Genomic DNA, 19,387 nt, shown 5'->3' with positions numbered 1-19,387 from the left:
GAGGGAGGGAGGGAGGGAGGGGGAGATATATATATATATATATATGTGTGTGTGTGTGTATATGTATATGTGTGTGTGTGTGTATATGTATATGTGTGTGTGTGTGTATATGTATATGTGTGTGTGTGTATATGTATATGTGTGTGTATATGTATATATATGAAAGAATGGTTGTCTTGTTTGTCTGTTACCCTGGACTGGAGACCTGTCCAGGTGTCCCTGTGATGGACTGGAGACCTGTCTAGGGTGTACCCCGCTTCACACACAGTAATAGCTGGACATGGGCACCAGGTACCCTCGCGACTCAGAGGAAGAAGAAACATGGTGGATCACATAATGGATGGATGAAATTTAGAATGATAGTCACTGAGAGTGATCCTCAACACATACTCTGAGCTGTATCATATCTGGCAAAATCTCACATCGTTGCATGAGATCATCCATGACTAAATTTACAAGGTTTGATCAAAAATACTATAACTGAACATATGAGGGTCTTGGTCTAAAACTGACATAACAGACAATGCATTCCTTTGAAGAATGCATGGTCTTTAAATATGTTTAAAGACATATAAAGTTTTATATGTTGGTATTACACTTTTTTAAGACTTATTTTTAAATTTTATTCTCAGGTGCAGAGAGGCCAACCAAAAAAACATTCATGTACAATGCTGCTCCATCACCTAAAGGTAAATGGACACTTTTGTTATTTTTACTTTATATTTTTCCTCCGCCAGCTAAAAAGAAAAACAAAAATTTTGCATTTTTGTTTTTCTTTTTAGCTGTAAATATGTTGCATCAAGCACTAAAAACACCATCAAACTCATACTTGTAATATAATTTAATTTAAAGTTGTGCTACAGACATTTTGTTCTGGCCAAAACTTGAATGATGAATTGATGTGAGAACTCACAAGCAATTTTATCCAAAGACTTCAGCACACAGAGAACCTTTGGGAAAGTATAATACCAAAACATTTGTGAAATATGGCCATTTAAATTGTCTGTAATGATATTTACTGCACTCGGTCTACGTTTTATTGGAACATATTGTGGGAAATGAAACATGAGAAGAAAATTATTCTGCTCATTGACCAGAGTTTCTTAAATGGAAATGAAATATAAACACCCTGGGGAGTTGGTCATAACTGCTATTAAATTTGTCGGCAAGTTACTGGAATATTTGAACTCAGAGCATAAAAATTTTTCTAATTTTTAAAAGAACAAAGAAAACTCGCTCTGTCTCATCAATTTTTATACATTGTAAGCCAAGACAGTTTCATTTTGTTTTTATTCAAGTTATTCATTCATTCATAAATGCTCATCTTTGTCATATGCTCTAATTGTTTAACTTTAGGTGGGTTGTGTAGTTCTAACTATTCTCAATAGAAAATATCAACTTAAGCTTTGCCTTCACAAAATATATTTAAGTCACTGAAACAACTTGAGAAATTGGATTTTCTATGAAAATGCTGAGCTGAAGGAGTTTGCTGAAATTTGCTGAAAAGGCTGAAACTGGGTAGGAAAAGTGAAAAGATGCAAAAACACTTAAAGCTGAACTAATCAGAACACTCACTGAAAGCTAGAATCAGAATACTAGCTTTTAGCTAGTAGCTAATTTGTAGCTAGAACTTTAAGAAGCAACAGCTACTGGAAAGCTAAAAGCAGACAAAGTGTTGGCTAAAAGCTAAAGTGACGTCTGTTCACATCTGCCTTCAACACCATGATCCCCCAAACCCTGATGGACAAACTACTCACACTAGGACTAAGCCCCTCCATTTGCAACTGGGTCCAGGACTTAACATACAGACCACAGTTAGTGAGGATCCACAACCTCTCCTCCTCCACCATAACCCTCAGCACTGGCTCTCCTCAGGGATGTGTGTTGAGCCCCCTCCTGTTTACTCTGCTCACGTATGATTGTGCAGCTACCCATCCAGGCTGTCACATTGTAAAGTTTGCAGATGATACAGCGGTGGTGGGATGCATCAAAAATAACGATGAGTCCAGCTACAGGCAGGAGGTGGAACACCTGGAGAGCTGGTGCAAAGAGAATAACCTTCACATCAATGTGAAGAAGATGAAGGAGATGGTTGTGGACTTCAGAAGGAACAAACACACCTACACCCCCTCCCCTCCTCAACTTAGGAGGATCTGTGGTGGAAGTGGTCTCCAGCTACAAGTACTTGGGTGTGCACCTGAACAACAACCTCAGCTGGAGCAACAACACCACCAGCCTGATCAAGAAAGATCATCAGAGACTCTACTTCCTCAGACGGCTGAGGCGAGCTGGTCTGGAAGCTCAGTCCTCACCTCCTTCTACAGGTGTGCAGTGGAGAGCATCCTGTGCTCCAGCATCAACGTGTGGCATGGAGGCTGCACAGCTGCAGAAAGAAAAGCTTTGCAGAGAGTGGTGAAGGCTGCACAGAAGATGTTGGAGTCAGTCTCCCCACCATCACAGACATCTACTCCTCCAGATGCAGGAAGAGGACCACCTGCATCATGAAGGACCCCACTCACCCAGCAATGTCAATGTTAATTTATTTATATAGCACATAAAAACAACAAAAGCTGACCAAAGTGCTTTACAGTTAAGACAGATTAAAAAAAAGAGTAAAAATGCATCTAGTGCCACTCAAAAACATAAGTTGACAGTAAAAACAACTCACAACAACAATGAAATCAGCTCAACTTGTTCTCAGACTCTGCGTGGATGAAATGCCAAGGAATACAGATGAGTCTTGAGCAAAGATTTAAAAGTCTCAACAGTCTGAGCGGTCTTTAAATTCTCAGGTAAACTGTTCCACAGTTTTGGAGCAGCAACCGCAAAAGCCCGATCACCTCTGGATTTCAGTTTGGATCTGGGGACATCTAAGAGGAACTGGTTGGTAGACCGGAGTGCTCTTACTGGAGTGTAAATGTTAATGAGATCACATTACACACACAGCACACACATAAGGTGTAGAACCACTAGACTGAGGAACAGCTTCTACCCTGAGGCTGTTAGATTCATGAATATCTAACCAGGATAATCACTGTGAAGAAAATCACTGTAATGCCACTTTTATTGTTATGTGCTGCTGATTATCCATGCTGCTGATCTCATGTCGCTGATTTATTTCATGATGTTGTATTCATTTGTACTCATCTGCTCACACAGACTCATGTTCGTGCTGCTGTTTGGCGTATTGTTTTTATGCTATTTAGTGCTTAGGGTGTATTTAGTTACCGTTGTTCTTAGTTCTTTACAATTTATACTATTGTTGGATGTAACTGTGACTCTGTGTACACAATTTCATTCTACCTCATGTACCACATGAGGTGCATATATGACAAAGAAACTTTGACAAATGCTAGCTAAAGATTAAGTGCAGCAGAGCAGTAGCCATTTTTTTTTTTTTTTTTTTATAATTAGCAAAATGCTAGCTAAAAGTAGCAGAACACTAACGGGTAAAAACTGAATAAGCAGTTTTAAAAAAGAGCAATGTTTTTGAAAGAACTTATTAGATTTTATGTATTTGTATGAGGAAAATATTTTTAACCTTTTTTTAATATTTTTTACCTTAAGAAAATTATAAGTTGGCACTCGTCACCTGAATGCACTGAATGTCATAAATACAATATACATTATGCACGATATATAACTAAATGGCTAATATAGCACAAAGTTTTGCAGAAGCAGTTAGACTGCAAGAAAAGTTTATAAAATAAAAATGTTACCACACTAAAAAATTATAATTCAAGCAATTTCAGATACACAAAATACAAACCAGATTCCAAAAAAGTTGGGACACTAAACAAATTGTGAATAAAAACTGAATGCAATGATGTGGAGGTGCCAACATCTAATATTTTATTCAGAATAGAACACAAATCACAGATCAAAAGTTTAAACTGAGAGAATGTTTCATTTTAAGGGAAAAATCTGTTGTTTCCAAATTTCATGGCGTCAACAAATCCCAAAAAAGTTGGGACAAGTCCATTTTTACCACTGTGGGGCATCCCCCCTTCTTCTTCCAACACTCAACAGACGTCTGGGGACAGAGGAGACCAGTTTCTCCAGTTTAGAAATAGGAATGCTCTCCCATTCATGTCTAATACAGGCCTCTAACTGTTCAATCGTCTTGGGCCTTCTTTGTCGCACCTTCCTCTTTATGATGCGCCAAATGTTCTCTATAGGTGAAAGATCTGGACTGCAGGCTGGCCATTCCAGTACCCGGATCCTTCTCCTATGTAGCCATGATGTTGTGATTGCTGCAGAATGTGGTCTGGCGTTATCGTGTTGAAAAATGCAGGGTCTTCCCTGAAAGAGATGACGTCTAGATGGGAGCACATGTTGTTCTAGAACCTGAACATAGTTCTCTGCATTAATGGTGCCTTTCCAGACATGCAAGCTGCCCATGCCACAAGCGCTCATGCAACCCCATACCAACAGTGATGCAGGCTTCTGAACGGAGCGTTGATAACAACTTGGGCTATCCTTGTCCTCTCTGGTCCGGATGACATGGCGTCCCAGTGTTCCATAAAGAACTTCAAATCGTGACTCATCTGACCACAGAACAGTCTTCCATTTTGCCACACTCCATTTTAAATGACCCCTGGCCCAGTGCAAACGTCTGAGCTTGTGGAGCTTGCTTAGAAATGGCTTCCTCTTTGCACTGTAGAGTTTCAGCTGGCAATGGCGGATGGCACGGTGGATTGTGTTCACTGACGATGCTTTCTGGAAGTATTCCTGAGCCCATTCTGTTATTTCCTTGACAGTGGCATTCCTGTTTGAGGTGCAGTGACGTTTAAGGGCCCGAAGATCACGAGAATCCAGTAGAGTTTTACAGCCTTGACCTTTACGCACAGCGATTGTTCCAGATTCTCTGAATCTTTTGATGATGTTATGCACGATTGATGATGATAACTTAAAAGTCTTTGCTATTTTACGCTGGGTAACACCATTCTGGTATTGCTGCACTATCTTTCTGTGCAACAATGGTGGAATTGGTGATCCTCTTACCATCTTGGCTTCTGAGAGACACTGACACTCTGAAAAGCTCTTTTTATACCCAATCAATTGACCTAATTAGTGTTAATTGGTCTTCCAGCTGTTCGTTATATTCTCAGTTTCCTTTTTCCAGCCACTTATTGCTACTTGTCCAAACTTTTTTGGGATTTGTTGACACTGTGAAATTTTGAATCAACATATTTTTCCTTTAAAATGTTACATTTACTCAGATTAAACTTTTGATCTGTCATCTATGTTACATTACGAATAAAATATTGACATTTGCCACCTCCACATCATTGCATTCAGTTTTTATTCACAATTGGTTTTAGTTTTCTACATTTGTCTTGGAATCTAGCTGTTTTTTGTTTTGTTACCTTTTTCCTTTTAGCCATCCTATTTGTTTAAAAAAAAAAAAAAAAACTGTAGTATGAGTTTTTATAACTGCTTATTGTTGTTGCTGTTGTCCATTGTTGTCATCTTTCTTTGTTGAAACCAGGTCTCTCTTGTAAATGAGTCCTCGAGGCTCAATGGGATTTACCTGTAGAAATAAAGGTTGATTGATTGTTCCAACTTTTTTGGAATCCGGTTTGTAATATAAGTGAGCTACACTGTAGGTGTTTTACACTTAAATGTTTGGTTCAAAAATACTTTGACACATTATGAAGCGGGGGTTGAACCACCAACCTTTGGATAAGTTTACAACACGGTCATTTCTTCTTAAAGCTTTTGTTTATTTTAAATCATTGTTAATAAAGCAGGGTGTTGAGGAAAGTTCAACTTAAAGTAAAGCTCCAACATTTTTCAGTCAGGTCATCTGGACAGTTTTTTTTGTGCCGAAACGTTTCGCCTTCAATCCAGAAGGCTTCATCAGTCAAGGAAACACACAACAAAATTGATTCTTCCCCCAATAGCTTACTCCAAAGTGGAACAAACCAGTTATGATAAGATAGTCTCTTTGGTACGCCCCCTCCTCCATTGCCGGCCCTCTTCCTTGTTGACAATCTTGTCAAACTGGTTGAAAACAACAAAGTCCGTGTTCAATAATCCAGGTATACAAGGATTATTGAGCATGGACTTTGTTGTGAAGGTGAAACATTTCAGCACAAAAAATAAAAAAAAAACTCTTTAGATAACCTGACTGAAAATTGTTGGATTGTATACCTGTAATGGTTGAGGTTGGATCAGAACTACAAGAATCCAGAAGAGATTTTAAAGGTTTTATTAATAAACAAAGGGGTGCCACTCTCTGCTGGTGTTGGTGGTCAAGGAGCCGGAGCTGGGTCTTGAAAGGCTCAATGGGCCAGAGGCAGAGCATTGAACAGCACGGAAACGTCACCGAGGGCTGGTATGCGACGTGGTCTTGAGTGGGCGATCCAGAGGCAGAGTCGTGGACAGAAGCAAGGTTGGCAACAGGATCTGATAAAGGAGACGGTACCAAAGAGAGCAAGGCAATACTCTGAGTCCAAAAAACAAGCAGGTAAAGGCAGCAAAAAGGCAGATGAGCAGAGGTACAAAAGGGCAAGACAAAAATCAGAGGTCGAGGGGCAGGCAGGAGACTGTGAACAAGATCAGGATACTAAAGAGAAACGTTGGAAGACTACTCACCAAGGGCTTTCGATATTCTGGCACCAGACTGTGAGGGAGAGAAGCTTTTATTCACCAGAGCACAGGTGTTTCCCATGAACACTAACGAGCTGCAGCGAGAGGAGGTTTGACGGACAAAGCTGCAGATAGGAAGCAGAGCTGACAGAAACCAAATGAACATAAAGAAAACTAGAACGCAAGCAGTGAAAAGAGTGTTTTAGCAAAGAACAAAAGTGTGCATCGTGACCGATCCCCAACTCAAGGCACGGTTCCAGACGTGCCATCTGGTTGGTCCGGATGTCATCTGTGGAAGTCCCGGATGAGGCTGCGGTCCAGGATGTTGCGGGCTGGAACCCAAGAGAGCTCCTCCGGGCCGTATCCCTCCCAATCTAACAGGTAGTGAAGACTGTGCCCCCATCTCCTGGACCAGAGGAGGTGTCTCACTGAGTAGGCAGGAGCCCCATCAATCAGACGGGTGAGAGGGGCGGAATCAGGTGCTGGGTGCAACGGGAACTGGGTAAAGGGCTTGATACGGGATACATGGAAAGATGGGTGAATACAAAGTGACGGGAAGGCGAAGGCGAACAGAAACTGGATTGAAAATTTTAGATATGGGGAATGGGCCAATGAATCGGGGGGCGAGCTTGCGAGACTCGAGCTTAAGAGGCAGGTCCTTGGTGGAGAGCCAAACCTCCTGACCCTCTTGATAAAGAGGTTGTTGAGACTTCTGTCGATTGGCCCCTTTAACGTAGGCTGCGGAGGTCTCCAGGAGGGCCTTCCTGGCTCTCCACCAGGTGCGTTTACAACGAAGGACTGACTTGAGGGCAGAGGTAACTCGAGTCCCGCGCTCCTGAAAAGAAAACAGAGGGAGTTGAAAACCAGATACAACAAAAAATGGGGACAGACCAGTGGTGGAAGAGGGGACAGAGTTCAAAGCATGTTCCACCCAGGGGAGATTGGAGGACCACTTACTGGGGTATTTCCGACAAAGGCCCCTCAGCTTGGTCTCAACCTCCTGGTTGGCCCTTTCCATCTGGCCATCCATTTGGGGATGGAACCCAGACAAGAGACTGATGGATACCCCCAAGAGGTCGCAAAACTCCTTCCAGAACTTGGAAACAAACTGCGGACCTCTGTCAGAAACTATATTGGTGGGCAGCCCGTGGAGTTGAAAAACTTCACGGACCATGACAGAGGCGAGTTCTTTGGATGTGGGGGGTTTAGGAAGTGGGTCCAAGTGAACCTGTTTGGAGAAATGATCAATAACAGTCAAAATAACTGTATTGCCAGCTGAGAGGGGAAGACCAGTGATAAAATCTAAACTAATATGGGACCATGGACGAGAGGGAATGGGAAGAGGGTGAAGCAAACCGGAAGGGGGGCGACGTGAGGTCTTAGTCTGATTACAAACATGACAGGAGAGTACATAAGTCTTTACATCTCGGTAGTGTAGCCCACCAAAACTGGGCTCGAACTAGTGCAAGAGTCTTAGCAATGCCAGGATGGCAAAACAGGCGAGAGGAGTGACAAAATTTTAACACGTCTTTGACTCGAACGGGTGAAACAAATAGCCTGTTGGAGGGACATGCAGCTGGTGGAGGGCGCAACTGGTTTGCTTGGAGAAGATCCCTTTCTAGCTGGGTGATGGCCAGGCGGGCATTGGGAAGGATATATTTCTCGCCTTGGTTTATTGGGTGGGAATTGTCCTCCATCACTCTGGACAGAGCATCTGGTTTAGTGTTTTTGTGGCCGGGTCTGTAAGACAAAATAAAGTCAAAACGAGCAAAGAATAATGCCCACCTGGCCTGTCTGGGGTTGAGTCGTTTGGCCGATTTAAGATATTCAAGAGTTTTATGATTAGTCCAAACCTGAAATGGAACCTTGGCGCCCTCCAACTAGTGCCGCCACTCTTCCAACGCGAGCTTCACAGCCAGTAGTTTACGCTCTCCAACATCGTAGTTGCGTTCAGCAGGAGTGAGACCCTTAGAAAAATAAGCACAAGGATGAAATTTCCCGTCCTCACCATGTTGACTTAAAATGGCCCCTGCACCAACCCCAGAAGCATCTACCTCTACAACAAATGGTCTTTCAGGGTCGGGTGTGGAGGATGGGAGCTGAGGAGAACAAAACTTTGAGTTTGTGAAAGGCAGAGTCAGCGGCATAAGTCCATGTGAACTTAGTAGTGGATGATGTGAGTGCATGGAGAGGACTAGCGATACTGCTGAAGTTCTTAATAAATCGCCTATAAAAATTGGCGAACCCCAAAAATCTCTGCAGTTGTTGTTTGTCCTTGGGTATGGGTCAGTCTAACACTGCAGATACCTTGTTACTGTCCATTTGAATCTGATTGGGTGAAATGACAAAACCTAGAAATGAAGTAGAAGATTGATGAAATTCGCATTTCTCTGCTTTTACAAATAAGTTGTTCTGAAGGAGCCTAGTTAATACTACACGAACATGTTTCTGGTGAGTGTGTGGGTCTTTAGAAAAAATGAGAATGTCGTCCAAATAAACAAAAACAAACAAATTAATCATGTCTCTGAGTACATCATTTACCAAAGCCTGAAACACAGCGGGGGCATTAGTGAGACCAAAAGGCATAACTAGGTACTTGTAGTGTCCATTTGGCGTGTTAAACGCCATTTTCCACTCATTCCCCTCTCTGATTCGAACCAAATGATAAGCATTTCCAAGATCAAGTTTTGAGAAAATTGTGGCCCCCTCAATGAGATCAAAAGCTGAAACCATAAGGGGAAGGGGGTACTTGTTCTTTATAGTCACTTTGTTTAAACCCTTATAATCTATACAGGGTCTGAGTGACCCGTCCTTTTTAACAATGAAAAAACCAGCACCGGCTGGGGAAGCTGATGGTCTGATGAGACCTGCTTGTAAAGATTATTTAATATAAGTTTGCATGGAGGTTTGTTCGGGAGCAGATAATGAGTATAGTGCACCTTTAGGAGGCGTGGTACCAGGAATCAGGTCAATGGCACAGTCATAAGGTCTGTGAGGCGGTAATGAAGCTGCTCTGGCTTTATTAAACACTTCTTTTAAATCATGGTAAACTTTAGGAACCTTTGACAAATCTGGGTAGGTCTACTCAATCTGCTTGGCGGGGATTGATGGAAGAACTGCCTTGAACAAGCAGGTTGATGAACACTCCTCGGACCACCCCAAGACCTCCAATCGATCTGGGGGTTGTGTTTGCACAGCCAGGTTGCCCCCAGAATCACAGGGGTCTGAGGAGAATTAATCACAAAAAAGTCAGTTTCTCCTTGTGGTTGCCCCCCAAACTCATATACACAGGTTCGATGATCAGTGAAGAGGAGTGAAGTGGGTGACTGTCAAGAGCGACAACAGCCAGGGGTTTAGGTGAGGGAAGAAGCTTGATACCTGCCGCAGTTGCGAAGTGCTGATCGATGAATTCAGAGTCAGCCCCTGAGTTGATGAAAGTCTGGATCTGGATGGGATCCCTACACTCCAGAGAGAGCTTGGCAGGAACGGTGAGAGATGAGGAGATTGAATAGTTCCGGGTCTTACTCAGCAGGCATCTCCTCGCACCTGCTGAACTTGGCCTTTTAACGGACATCTCGAGATGTAATGTGAACCTTGGCCGCAGTAAAATCAAAGGTGATTACGTCATCTTCGTTCTTGTTCCTCTGTGGTCAGGCGACTGCAGCCAATTTGCATGGGTTTTTCCTGAAGTGACAGAGAAGGAGGTCCAACAGGTAATGGAACTTTAGGAGGCCTGAACTCACCCATGGTTCTTTGTGACCTATAGTCTTTCTCCCTGGCTCAAGTTCAAGTATCTTTATTATCCCAGAGGGGCAATTAGTTTCACAGTCAGTAGATGTGTACATACACACACACATGCACATACACACACATACACATATATACATATGCATACATATATACACAAGACATTAAGACATTAAAGTAACAGTATTGAAATTAGCGTTCATTGAGAAACCTGATTGCTATGGGGATGAATGAGTTTTTCAGTCTGTTTGTTCTACATCTGGGCTGTAGAAATCTGCGTCCAGATGGAAGCAACCTGAACTCACCATGGAGTGGAAGATCAGCATCTGCCAGAATCTGCCTGGCCTTATTCACTGACCTCACCTTGTGTAGGTCAGCGAGGTTTCGTAGGTCTATGCCAGCAGTTTTGCTGCACATCCTGACAATCCCCGAGAGTTTGCCCCTGTTTTTACATGTCAAAAGTCCAAACCAACAGATAAAGGTAAAGGTTAAAATAGACTCAATAAAACATGAATAAAACATTCTCATAAAAGTTGAATCAGCATTAAAACCACAAAGCTTCCGATAAAAATACATCCTTTGGTGGGCCTTTTTACAAAGTGAGTTCACGTAGAGGTCAAAGGTCAATTTATCATCAAGAACAATTCCTAGGTATTTATATTGTTGCACCATCTCCACAGCTTCACCGTTAATGACCACGGGAGCTGCAACTGAAGATTTTTTTCTGAAATCAATGACCATCTCCTTTGTCTTAAAAACATTTAGCTTTAAAAAGGAAGACTCACACCATTCCGTGAAGTCCCCAATCACAGGCCCAGGGTCTGGGTCATCACTGCTCAGAAGGGACAGGATGACAGAGTCATCAGCAAACTTTACAATGTGACGCTGAGGGAAATGGCTGCGACAATCGTTTGTGTATAAAATAAATAAAAGAGGCGAAAGAACAGCCCTGAGGGGAACCAGTAAAGGACAAGGTAGTAGAACCTGAGGGGAACCAGTAGAGGAGGTCCTCGAGTCTCTGTAACGTGTCGGGATACCTCTTAGTTGCCAGGGCATCCTTGATCTCATCATAAAGTCCCCGGAAAAAAGCATCAGATAGAGCCTTCTCGTTCCAATGACTGCCCGTGGCGATGGCATGGAAGTCAATAATGTACTCTGTCACTCTGCGGCTGCCCTGCTTGATAGATAAAAGTAGACGCGCCGCCTCCCTCTCAGGGAGCACAGGGTCAAAAATTCTACACAGTTCTTTAGAAAAAGCAACAAAAGAGGAACAGCACCTTGAGTTACGTTGCCATTCAGAGGTCCCCCAGGTCTTGGCCTTGCCAGATAACTGCAATATCACATATGCCACCTTGGAGCGCTCAGTGGGGAAATAGGACGGCTGGAGCTGAAAATGGATATCACACTGAATTAAAAATGGCCGACATTGTTCTGGCTCACCTTTAAATAACTCAGATGGTGTCAATCGTGGCTCGTGCGGTACTGTAGCTTGTGGTCCAGCTGGTACGAGTCCAGAAGCAGGAACAGGATCCTGTGGTGGTGGATTTCGAGGGGACATGTTTTTAAGCATGTTTACAATTTCATTCATGCCATTCTCTAATTTACTAATGGCTCCCTCTACACCAGCTCACCATTCTGAACCTTGTGGGTGATCCACTTGGCCAGAATATACTGTATTGATTAAGGTTGGATCAGAACCACAAGAATCCAGAAGAGGTTTAAAAGGTTTTATTAATAAACAAAGAGCTGCCAGTCTTGGTTGGTGTTGGTGGTCAAGGAGCCGGAGCTGGGTCTTGAAAGGCTCAATGGGCCAGAGGCAGAGCGCTGAACAGCGCGGAAACGTCACCGAGGGCTGGTATGCGACGTGGTCTTGAGTGGGCGATCCAGAGGCAGAGTCGTGGGCAGAAACAAGGTTGGCAACAGGATCTGATAAAGGAGACGGTACCAAAGAGAGCAAGGCAATACTCTGAGTCCAAAAAACAAGCAGATAAAGGCAGCAAAAAGGCAGATGAGCAGAGGTACAAAAGGGCTAGACAAAATTCAGAGGTCGAGGGGCAGGCAGGAGACTGTGAGCAAAATCAGGATACTAAAGAGAAACGTTGGAAGACTACTCACCAAGGGCTTTCGATATTCTGGCACCAGACTTCTTCTTCTTGATGAGTTTAATGGCGGTTGGCAAAAAACTGTAAGTGTGCATTACCGCCACCACTGGTATGGAGTGTGATTCATTATCGGATAGTTCTATGTATATGTATGAGTAAACTATATATATTTCAAATTCTATTAATCAACTTTGTTTTCTTAAAATATCTAATTATAATTTGTATATGTTTGCTCTCCAAGTTGTGTTGTAATGCATCTATTATATTAAGTTTTTCTTTTATCTTTTCAAACTCTCTTCATAAATCTTCGTTCTGCTGCATATTTCTGACATTCCAGTATCACATGTTGTTTAGTTTCATCTTGTCCACAGTGCTCACATTTTCCTGTATTGTTTCTTTATTTGAAATAATGAATAATTCAGTCCCGTATGTCCAAATCTCAATCTTGTTATTAATCTTTCCTCCTTTCTGCTCCTTCTTCCACTTCTCGTTTCTCCTACTGTCTTTTTGATCCTATAAAACCATCTTCCTTTTCTGCCACTCTCCTCAGTTTTTGTCTGATGATACTTTTTACCTCTGATGTACTTGTATTTACTGTGAAGTTAAAGTGATTCTGAGTTGCCTTCTTTTCCATCTTATCTGCCATCTCGTTTTCTTCTATCCCAATGTGCGCTGGTACCCGTAACAATGTCACTGTTAATCCCATCCTTTGTGTTCTGAATAATGTGTGGTATATTTCTAATAAAACATCTGGCCTGCTGTCTGAATGACCGTGCTCCAAACTGAACAATGTGGAACTTGAATCTGAACAGATTATTGTTTTTAATGGTTTTACTTCTTCCACCCACTGCACTGCCAATAAAACTGCTAACATCTCTCCTGTATATACTGACAAGTCGTTGGTGATTCGTTTTCCTATTTTTATTTGAAATTCCGGTACTATAAAAGCTATTCCTATTTTTCCATTTGTTTTTGATGCGTCTGTATTTATTTGAATGTACTGATAATAACTGTTTATATAAGTCTGTACTGTGTGTGAATCTATGATGTATGTCCTGTCCTTTTTCCTTTCCATTAGTGTCATGTCGACTGTTGCTGTTGGTAAAATCCAGGGTGGTAAAACTGATAGTGGTAAATGTGGACTTATTTCAAATGATGTATTTGAACTTCTTCTGTTTTACTTTCTTATGATCCATCCAGAACTTCTTGTTTGTTTCTTCTCTTTCTCCCAGCATGGGTTTAGTGTATCAAGTGTTGGATGATCCGGGTTATTGCTTTGTAAGTTTATCCAGTAATTTATTGCTAGTTGTGTTCTTCTTGGATCTAAAGGCATTTCTCCCATTTCTACTTCTAGCGCTGTTGTTGGTGTAGTGTTGAACGCTCCTGTGCAGATTCTTAACGCCTGATGTTGTATCTAATTTTTCCAGATGAGTTTTTGCTGCTGATCCATAAATGATGCTTCCATAATCAATGTTTGATCTGACTAATCCTGTATATATTTGTTTTAAAGCTCCTCTATCTGCTCCCCAGTCACTGCCAGCCAAACATCTCATAATGTTTAATATTTTCTTACATTTATTGACAATTTTCTGTATATGTATCTTCCATATTATTTTTTCATCAAACCATACTCCTAAAAACTTTACACTTTTTACTTGTTCTAATTCTTGATTATATAATTTTAATTTTATTTCCTCTCATTCTTTTCTGTGTAAACATCATAACTTTTGTTTTTTCTATTGAGAACTTAAATCCCCATTGAAATGCCCATTTTTCTATTCTAATTATCATATCTTGTATTTTTTATAACAAATTCTGTATTTCTACCTCTTTTCCATATGGCTCCATCATCCGCAAATAATGAACATCCCATTTCTTTCTCAATGTCTGTAAATATATCATTTATCATTATGGAAAACGATAACGGCCTTAAGATGCTTCCTTGTGGCATCCCATTTTCTACTGTAAATTTTCTTGATAGTTCTTGCCCAATTATCACTTCTATTGTTCTGTCTGATAAAAAGTTTGAACCCAGTTCAACATCTTTCCATTGATCCCCATTTGACATAATTTAATTAATAATCCTTCTACCCACATCAAGCTACCCAAACAGAAAACCTTGGCTGAATGCAGAGGTGCGTACCCTGCTGGAAGCCAGGAACACTGCCTTCAGGTCTGGAAGCTCAGAGGAGCTGAGTAGGACAAGAAAAGAGCTGGTTGCTGGTATTAAGAGGGCCAAGGCCACATATGCAAAGAGGATCGAGGGTCAATTCATCTCACAAGACCCTCGGAGCATGTGGAGGGGCATTAAGTGCATAACAGATTATAAAGGAAGGAGTGAACAATGCCCCAAAGACCCATCTCTGCCTGATGCCCTCAACAAGTTCTATGCACACTTTGAAGACCCGAACAGACCACCCAGCACCAGACTCACCTCACCACCGGATGAAGAGCATCTCAGCGTGACCTCAGCAGAAGTAAGGAGTACCTTCAGGAGGATTAATCCGCACAAAGCAACTGGCCCAGACAACATCCCCGGAAAAGTGTTGAAGGAATGTGCTGATCAGTTCTGTGAGGTGCTGGCAGACATATTTAACACCTCACTTACCCTGGAGACAGTTCCCACCTGCCTGAAGACTGCCACCATCATCCCAGTCCCAAAAAGCTCTACAGTGACTGGTCTGAATGACTATCGGCCAGTGGCCCTCACCCCGATAGTCGCTAAATGCTTCAAAAAACTGGTCAAGACTCGCATCAAAACAACCATCAACATCAACGAGGACCCTCATCAGTACGCATACCGTGAGAACCGATCAACAGAGGATGCAATCTCCTCTGTGGTCCACACTGCGCTCAACCACCTGGAGCAGAAGGACTCCTACGTCCATTTGCTCTTTGTGGACTTCACATCCGCCTTCAACACCATGATCCCCCAAACCCTGATGGACAAACTATCCACACTAGGACTAAGCCCCTCCATCTGCAACTGGGTACTAGACTTTTTAACAAACAGACCACAGTTTTTTTAATTTTTTTTTAATTTTTTTTTTATTTTTTATCTTATAAAACAAGCAAATGATAATAGTACAATTAACATTGTTTTCCAATAAACAACATAATCCCCAAAGTAAACAAATATAACAAAAAATAAACAAATAAATAAAAAAATGATAAAAAAATAAATGAATGTATGTGACTAAATTAAAATAATAAAAAATAAATAAATAAATAAATAAATAAATAAAAATAAATAAAAAAAAAACAGCATATATCTATATAATAAAATAAGATAAGATAAAGCTCAGCTCCAAGCATCCTTTTCTGAATTATTTTCCCTTGTAATGTCTCAGAAATTCAGTTAACGGTGACCATATTTCTTCAAAGTCTAATCCTTTACCTCTGACGATATAAGTAAGTCGTTCCAGTACAATACAAGATGCCATCTCCTTCACCCACACATGATTTGAGAGTACATCCATTTTCTTCCAGTACAAAGATATTAACCTCCTGGCCTGCAGGAGTCCAAAGTCAATCAATTTTAACTGTCTGGAAGTAAAAACACAATCCTCTGGGTATATACCTAACACACACATTTTTACATCAACAGGTATATTTACTCTAACAATCTTAGACAAAGTTTGTATAACTGATTCCCAGTAGTGCTGTATCTTTGGACAGCTCCATACACAATGCAGCAGAGTACCCTTTTCATCTAAACATTTAGTACAGCTGTCTGGAATGTCAGGGGACCAGCGATTCAGCCTGACTGGGGTTATGTAGGTTCTCATCAACCATTTGTATTGAAGGAGTTTCATCCTTGTGTTAATTGATTGTTTTTGAGCTTTTAAACATGCAGCTTCCCAGTCTGCCTCCTCTATCTCATCTTGGATGTCCGATTTCCATGCATCCAATTTATCGGTGGTAGACTCCTTATCATGTGTTAGTAGAGCTGTATAAAATAAAGAAATATGACCTCTCCTCTCCAAATTTTGCAGTATAATATTCTCCAAGTATGATAATGGTGGTTCAGAGACAATCTGTTTATATTTTGACTTAATGAAATGTTTAACTTGTAAGTATTTAAAAAAATGTTTCTTTGGAATGTTGTATATTTGGCATAACTGATCAAATGTGAGAAGGGTACCATCTTTATAAAGGTCTGCCACCTTCTGTACTCCTTTATCTGCCCAGATTTTAAAACCCCCATCCGCTCTTCCTGCCTTAAAACAAGAGTTGCCCCAAAGAGGTGAAAAACGAGAGATGGGAGAATTATCTCCCACATATTGATGGGTCTTGTACCAGATACTTATTGGGGTTTTTAAAAAAGGGTTATTGGTCATTTTTCCCAGATTTTTTGGGCTTGCAGAATATAAATACAGATTTAATTTAAGATTTGTTACTGATGTTTGTTCAATTTTTACCCAGGCTGGAGGTGTTCCAGAAGAAAAGTAGAACATGGCTGAACGCAACTGTGCAGACCAGTAATACAATTTAAAATTAGGGAGTTGTAACCCCCCTCTTTCATATGGCAGGTACAGCAGGCGAAGTCTTAATCTAGGTTTTTTGTTATTCCAAATGAATCTGTTAAATATACTATTTAACTCTTCAAAGAATAATTTGGGAAGAGGTAAAGGAAGTGATTGAAACAGATATAAAAATTTTGGTAATATGTTCATTTTGATCATGTTTATACGGCCAATCATTGATATGGGCATTATCATCCATTTATTTAGAGACTCCTTCACGTCATTAATCAGAGGGTCATAATTTGTTGATACAATGGTTTTGACGTCTGGAGTGATTTTAACTCCAAGATACACAAATCCCTCCCTTGCATTAATAAACGGGGTTTGTATAGTTGGATTCATTCTTTCATCCTTGTTCAGAAGTAACATGGAGGATTTTGAGTCATTTATATTATAGCTGGAGAATCGTCCAAATAGCTCCATTTGTTGCATTAAATTTGGTATGCTAATGCTCAGCTTTGTCATAAAAACAATCAGGTCATCAGCATACAGGGCCAACCTATGCTCTTGATCTCCTACCTGGATACCGAATAAGTCTGTTCGTGTTCTGATCATCACGGCCAGGGGTTCTATAGCCAGGATAAATAACATTGGAGATAAGGGACATCCCTGGCGTGTAGAACGTTCCAATGTGATAGGTTTAGAGACCATATTGTTTGTTAAAACACTGGCTTTAGGATCTGTATACAAAAGTTTGACCCATTTCAAAAAGTTTTTTCCAAATCCATATCTCGGGAGGACGTTAAATAAATATGACCACTCTATTCTGTCAAAGGCCTGACGAGCATCAAGTGATAATAAAGCTGTATCCTTAGCATTAAATTTCTCATGAATTATATTTAGAACTCTTCTTATATTATGGAACCCCTGGCGTTTTGGTACAAAGCCATTTTGATCATTATGAACCAGAAGTGATATATAGGGGTCTAATCTTCTTGCTAAAACTTTACACAGTATTTTAGTATCAACCCCCATCAGACTTATCGGTCTGAATGATGAGCACTCTTCAGGAGGTTTACCAGGTTTCAATATCAAAATAATCCTTGCCTGTCTCAGAGTGGGCGGGAGAGACTCGTTTTGAAATGCTTCTTCATACATGTTAAAAAGCGGAATTATTAATTTTTCTTGGAAGGTTTTGTAAAATTCAATCGGGAAGCCATCTGGCCCGGGTGCCTTACCACTGTTGATGCTTTTGATGGCCTGTGATATCTCTTCAATAGTTAGATTTCTGTCTAATTCCTGCTTTGTGTCCTCTGTTAATGTTTGAAACTGAAGTTGGTCTAAAAATATGTCTCGTTCTTCTGATGTCTGTAAGCATTCTGATTTATACAAATTTTCATAAAATTCTTTAAAACTATCATTAATTTCAGATGGATCTACTGTTACATTTCCTGAAGAGGTCTTAATACTATTAATTGCTCTTTCACTTTGCATTTTCTTAATTCTCCATGCCAAGAGTTTTCCTGCTTTCTCGCCTTGGTCATAATAAGACTGTTTTAGCCACATTAAACTTTTTGCTGCTGCATCAGAAGATAATTTATTATACTCAGTTCTCAAACGTAACAATTCACCTTGCTTTATTGCATCCTCACTAATGTTTAATTCTAACTCTAAAGATTTGATCTGTTCATCCAGAGTTTCCATTCGTTTTCTTTGTTGTTTATTCTTTGTACTCGTAAAGCCAATAATCTCTCCTCTAATATATGCTTTGAATCCCTCCCATCTCACCGAGGCACAGGTTTGATCTGTGTTTAACTCAAAGTAATTATCTATTTTCTTCCCTATAAATTTAATAAAATCTGGATTCTGTAGCCATCTTGCTTGAAACCTCCAGTTTGGGGGGTTATGGGTAAATTTTTCTATGTGAATATTCAGTGAGATTGCTGCATGATCACTGATCACGATGCTATCATACTGACATTGTTTGATTTTTGATAAGAGCTCTCTTGAAACAAGGAAGTAATCTATTCGTGAGCGGGATTTATGAAACAGACCACAGTTAGTGAGGATCCACAACCTCTCCTCCTCCACCATAACCCTCAGCACTGGCTCTCCTCAGGGATGTGTGTTGAGCCCCCTCCTGTTTACTCTGCTCACGTATGATTGTGCAGCTACCCATCCAGGCTGTCACATTGTAAAGTTTGCAGATGATACAGCGGTGGTGGGATGCATCACAAACAATGATGAATCCAGCTACAGGCAAGAGGTGGAACACCTGGAGTGCTGGTGCAGAGAGAATAACCTTCACATCAATGTGAAGAAGACAAAGGAGATGATTGTGGACTTCAGAAGGAACAAAAACACCTACACCCCCCTGAACATAAGAGGATCTGCGGTGGAAGTGGTCTCCAGCTACAAGTACTTGGGTGTACACATGAATGACAACCTCAGCTGGAGCAACAACACCACCAGCCTGAT

At 40.9% G+C, this 19,387-nt stretch overlaps 1 protein-coding gene across 1 annotated transcript in view; it reads left to right on the top strand.

Annotated features, from left to right (window-relative positions):
• kif18a (kinesin family member 18A) overlaps nt 1-19,387 on the top strand; it is a 170,484-nt gene that overhangs the window by 135,182 nt on the left and 15,915 nt on the right. The window contains exon 13 of the mRNA XM_037689400.1: nt 633-689. Within this exon, the coding sequence (XP_037545328.1) occupies nt 633-689 (57 nt within the window). The remainder of the gene's footprint in view (nt 1-632; nt 690-19,387) is intronic.

Source organism: Nematolebias whitei, chromosome 2 (assembly GCF_014905685.2).
Source record: "Nematolebias whitei isolate Nwh7 chromosome 2, NemWhi1, whole genome shotgun sequence".
Taxonomy (NCBI): Eukaryota; Metazoa; Chordata; class Actinopteri; order Cyprinodontiformes; family Rivulidae; genus Nematolebias; species Nematolebias whitei.
This window is presented reverse-complemented; position numbering and strand designations above follow the sequence as displayed.